Genomic DNA, 4,698 nt, shown 5'->3' on the forward strand with positions numbered 1-4,698 from the left:
GCTCTACCACTGAGCCACCTTCCCAGCCCCTGCTTTTGGTTTTGTGTCAATACTGGAGTTTCTCCTTAGAGCCTGGCCTGGACTTTGTCCTTTAGCTATTTCAAAGCTCAAGGCTGGAACTCTACCACTTGCACTTCACTTCCAGATTTTTATGGTTAATTGAATATAAGGGTCTTGTGAATTTTTCTCCTCTGGCTGGCTTTGACTGTGAGCCTTACATTTCAACCTCCTGAATAGCTAGGATTATAAGCCTAGTTGGTTTGGTTTGGTTTTGATGCTGGGGATGAAACCCAGGACCTTACACATTGAATAATTGTTTTCTTTTCTTTCTTTTTTTTTTTTTGGGTCCGGTCATGGGGCCTGAACTCTGGGCCTGGGCGCTGTCCCTCAGCTCTTCAGCTCAAGGTTAGTGCTCTACCACTTGAGCCACAGCGATACTTCCTGCTTTTTTTTTCTTTTTTTTTCTTATGTGGTGCTGAGGAATCGAACCCAGGGCCTCACACATGCAAAGCAAGTGCTCTACCACTGAGCCACCTTCCCAGCCCCTAATTGTTTTCTTTAGCAGCGTACTCTATCTCTCTTTTCAGTTTACCCATTTCTCACCCCTCCCCAAATCTGTCAAAAAGATCAGTGAGATCAGAGTTGTCAATTGGATCCTTTGCCCATATCTTACTTTTTGTTTCTTTTTGAGGGGTTTTAGTGCTAAGGGTTGACCCCCAAAGGCCTTGCGCATGTTAAGCATGAACTGGCCTTCCCCATCAAACCATATTCTTTGTTTTTATTTTCTTCAGTCTTCCATTTTGCTCACTGAGAAATGGAAGGGGATGGAGCAACTGGCAGGTGGAAAGGGAAGTAAGGCCAAAACCACTGAGTGCCTTCCATGGCAGAGCTGAGCTGAATGTTGAGGGTTGAGCCTTCTCTTTTCAAGTGTCCAAAATGCAGTGTGCATTCCTTAGCTCCATTTTGTATTTACAGACGAGGTTGGCTGGTTCAGAGCTGGAGGTAGTGGTGGTTGGATTTGAATGTTTTGGAGCCCAGACACCTGAGTCTCTGGAAGTCCCTTGGCTGTGATTCAGTTACCTGAGAATGTGGTTCCTCCTTGCTGTCAGGCCACGACAGACAGCCGGAAAGAACTGCAGTACTTTCCCAGCAGAAATCTGGAATTCCCAGAGTGGGGAATTCCCCTGCCTTAAGGGACAGGTAATTAGGGTCTCCGGCTCTTGTTTCCTGGGTGAGGAAGGCTATGGGGTAGATTTCATTTTGTCGAGTGTCTTAGGCCCCAGAAGCCTAAGGACTGAGATCTGGGTCCAAGAATCTTTAGCACCTTAGAGAAAGGACTGCATTCAAGAAGTCTCCCCACTCCCCCTGTTTCTTCATCCACCCACCCCACCCCCAGAGACAGATGCAGAATTAATTCCAAGAATGAAAGTGTATTTCTTTTCTAAGCAATCTTTATTTCTCGCCACTGACTAGTAGGACGATTACAAATTCAACTCCCCTGGGGAGCAGAGATTCAGCCATGTAGTGACCACAGCCCAGTCACCAAATCAGCATTATTAAGACAATTGGATTAGATAGTTTGTTTTAGACATAAGCCAAAGGAGGTACGGGGGCCTGAGGGCCAGGTAGAAACAGCCTATAGTTCAGCTCCATTTTCACAGAAAACATGCCTGGCGTAAGGCAGCTCCTACATTGGGCCCCCCCCCCCCAGGACACACCTTGACCTTCCAAATAAATACATTCATGTGTTAATAAATAAATAAATAATAAATAATAAATAACCACAAGTACAATCATAAATAGAGAGGGCTTGCCCTGTGAGGACTCTGCATGTCAGGGAAGAGTCTAGAAACATCTGAAGAGAAGAAGGCCTGAGGTGGACTCCTGCCAAATGCTAGTTGAGGTCTTCTTTGAGGGGGTGTTTGAACCAACACCTGTCTGATCCCCTCATTCTAGACATTCCATGGGAAGCCCCAGTGAGTTCTAGAAATTCCAGTTTGAGTGACTACCCTATTTCCAGGCCACATATCCCTGCATCTTTCATTTCGGAGTGTTGTTGATGATATTTATAAGCTTAGGGTTCAACTCTGATCCCCTAATTCCCTTCCTAAACCAGAAGAGGAGAAGGGCATCTGTGACATATGAATGGACATCCATCCCTCTCACAAGGCAATGATGCCAAAGTAGACTTGCCCGGCTTCGGCAAAGTCTAGATACTGGGGCAGATTGACCTCAGCGCTAAGTCGGTCACCCTTTTCCAGCTGGAAGACCCCTCCTAGGTAAATGGGCTCATACCAGGGCTTGAGCTCAGGCCCCTCTGGGATCTCCTTCTGGCACGGGCTCTTGATGGCAGAAAGGAGGTTAACTTTTTCCGGGTAGGAGGTGGCAAAGCGGCCGACGGTGTGGGTAAGGACGAGGAAAGAGGAGCAGCCTCGGCCCTTGAAGAGAACTTGTGAGTAGACGAGGTACAGCCCGTTAGATGGCACCACCAGATGGTTGTCTATCAGTTCCATGCCATTGGCCAGCAGGGCATTGGCACGTCGGCTCAGCCACTGCAGCTGCTCTTGCACTCGTTGGTCCGCTGCAGGGAAGGAGGGAGATGTGAGTCAGTGTGTCCCCTCTCAGTTCGCTCCCCACATCCTGGCCCTCAAGTTCTGCCCACCCCCACTTCCGGTTCCTGTCCCATATGTCTTTTCACATCCCGTTTAGTTGTGAGGTCCTGAGTATCCTTGGGGGCTTGCTGCTCCTCCACCTCCCCTTGAGTAAAGTCTCCCAGGTCTCTCTATTCTCAGCTGGGTTAAGCCCCCCAAATCCTATGCCTCAGTGTCCCACCTGCTCCTCATCCCTCAGGCACACACTCAAGAGTTCTTACCTACGACATGGGCTACAGGCTTGTCACTTGCCATTTGAGAAGAGGATCCTGAGGAAGAAAGAGAGAAAAAAAAATCTGAGTTCCAAGCAAGGTGCTAATGGCTCACACCTGTGATCCTAGCTGCACCGGAGGCTGATATGAGGGTCACAGTTCAAAGCCAGCCTGGGCAGGAAAGTCCATGAGACTCTTATCTCTAATTAACCAACCAAAAGCCAAAAGTGGAGCTGTGGCTCACGGTAGAATGCTTGCCCTGAGCAAAAAAGCTAGGGCACAACACCCAAGTCCTGAGTTCAAGCCCCCCATACCAGGAGAAAAAGAGGAGAAAAAAAAGCTGTGTTCCTTAATCTTCCCAGAAAATATGTGTCCGCTTTGATCACGATTGTGCTCCATTCCTTTTTAGAACCAAAGTTCTGAATTTGTTCCACTGTTCCCATTCCCTCCCTACCCCAGATTTAAGAGAGAGGCTTTGGGAACACTTACTAAGTTCGAGGGTATGGGCCAGTGGATTGATGCTAGGGAGGCCATTCTGGTACATCTGGGGGGACAAGGAGAAAGAGAAGATCAGCATCAGAGGAGTCAGCCCCAAAGGAGAAATGCCTGACTGCTAGCTACCTTGTCCTGCTGTCCCAGGTCTGTTTTTGCTCTCCATTCATCCATTTATTCACCCACCCACCTGGCCAGTCAACAGCTTTTCCATTGAGTGCCTTCCAGGAGCTAGGTACCAAGTCTTACCTCTTTTTCCTGTTCTCTCTGGTTTCATATCTGCCACATCTCTTTCTATTTTGTCATTTTTATTACTTGGTTCTTCCCCTTTCCTCTGCCCACACTCCATATCTCTCTTCACATCTCTTTTCATTTATGTGTAGCTGCTCATTCCTTCAGTCATTCACTGGAGTCATTTAGTATGTCTGTCCATGGATCCGACATTCTATTTGTCTTTCTCTCCTCTCCCCATCTCTTTCTGCTTCCTCATCTCTCTCCTCATTATTCCTTCTCCTCAGCACCCATTTTTCTCTCACCACATCTTTCTCTCTCCTCCCTCATTTCTGTCTGGGCTTAAATAACAAAGGCTGGCAAGGCACTCACCTCTTCTCGCTGGGGGCCGATCACTCCGAAGTGCAACAGGCAGAAAAGCGTGGTGGCTCCTGCCACAAGCAGGAAGGAGAAGAGGCTGAGGCACAGATACCTTCTGGACCTCTGGGAGCTTAGCTTCTTGGGCAGTGTCTCCTCTGCCAGTTCCATGTCCTGGATCATGCTTTCAGTGCTCATGGGGTCCTTCCCAGATGAAGATGGGGGGCTCAGGGGCAGTGAGAGGGACAGAATCAGCCTGTCTGGCCGCTTGTCTGGGGTTATTTCCAGAGGGAGTGGGGCAGTGGTCTACAGTTGCTTCTCTCCCTCCTGGCTGGTCCCCAGTGTCCTCTCTGAGGGAGCTTGTGCTGGCTGAGTGTGCACACAGCTGCCTTTATAGCCCTTGGGGCAAGAAGAGGGCGGGGAAAGGCTCTCATTCAACCAGCGGAAAACTTCCTTGGTGGAGAAACCCATGAGCTCATCTGGAGGAAGCGGTAGTGGGTCCTACACCTCTGTCTCAGTTTCTTCTCCATTGCGGGGGCGGAGGTTTGGAAAGTTGGGGACACCCAGGCATCAAGGAGACTCCTCACCCACCCCTCCAGGATTCGCAGGCAATTTACCAATGTGTTTCTAGGACTCTGGGAGCTAGCCCTTATTTCCTCTAATGCCAATTGTGTCTTATTTCTTTAGGTAATAGCATTTCTGGTCTATTTTCCTCTGATTTCCAAACAGGACTCCCATGAGGGTAGAACTTGACC

At 48.8% G+C, this 4,698-nt stretch overlaps 1 protein-coding gene across 2 annotated transcripts; it reads right to left on the reverse strand.

Annotated features, from left to right (window-relative positions):
* Positions 1–1,442: 1,442 nt before the first annotated feature.
* On the reverse strand, positions 1,443–4,285 carry Tnf (tumor necrosis factor). 2 transcript variants are annotated; one of them, XM_013031277.1, is made up of 4 exons: positions 3,959–4,285; positions 3,353–3,407; positions 2,873–2,920; positions 1,443–2,581 (listed from the first exon to the last, which is right to left on the reverse strand). In XM_013031277.1, the coding sequence occupies exons 1-4, from the start codon at positions 4,139–4,141 to the stop codon at positions 2,163–2,165; spliced, it is 705 nt and encodes a 234-aa protein (XP_012886731.1). In that variant the 5' UTR covers positions 4,142–4,285; the 3' UTR covers positions 1,443–2,162. The 2 variants fall into 2 exon arrangements, with proteins under 2 accessions (XP_012886731.1, XP_012886732.1); XM_013031278.1 differs by lacking the exon at positions 3,959–4,285 and adding an exon at positions 3,546–3,937.
* Between the last annotated feature and the right edge of the window lie 413 nt (positions 4,286–4,698).

The sequence above is a fragment of the Dipodomys ordii genome, unplaced genomic scaffold (genome assembly GCF_000151885.1).
Source record: "Dipodomys ordii isolate 6190 unplaced genomic scaffold, Dord_2.0 Scaffold138, whole genome shotgun sequence".
In the NCBI taxonomy this organism is placed as follows: domain Eukaryota; kingdom Metazoa; phylum Chordata; class Mammalia; order Rodentia; family Heteromyidae; genus Dipodomys; species Dipodomys ordii.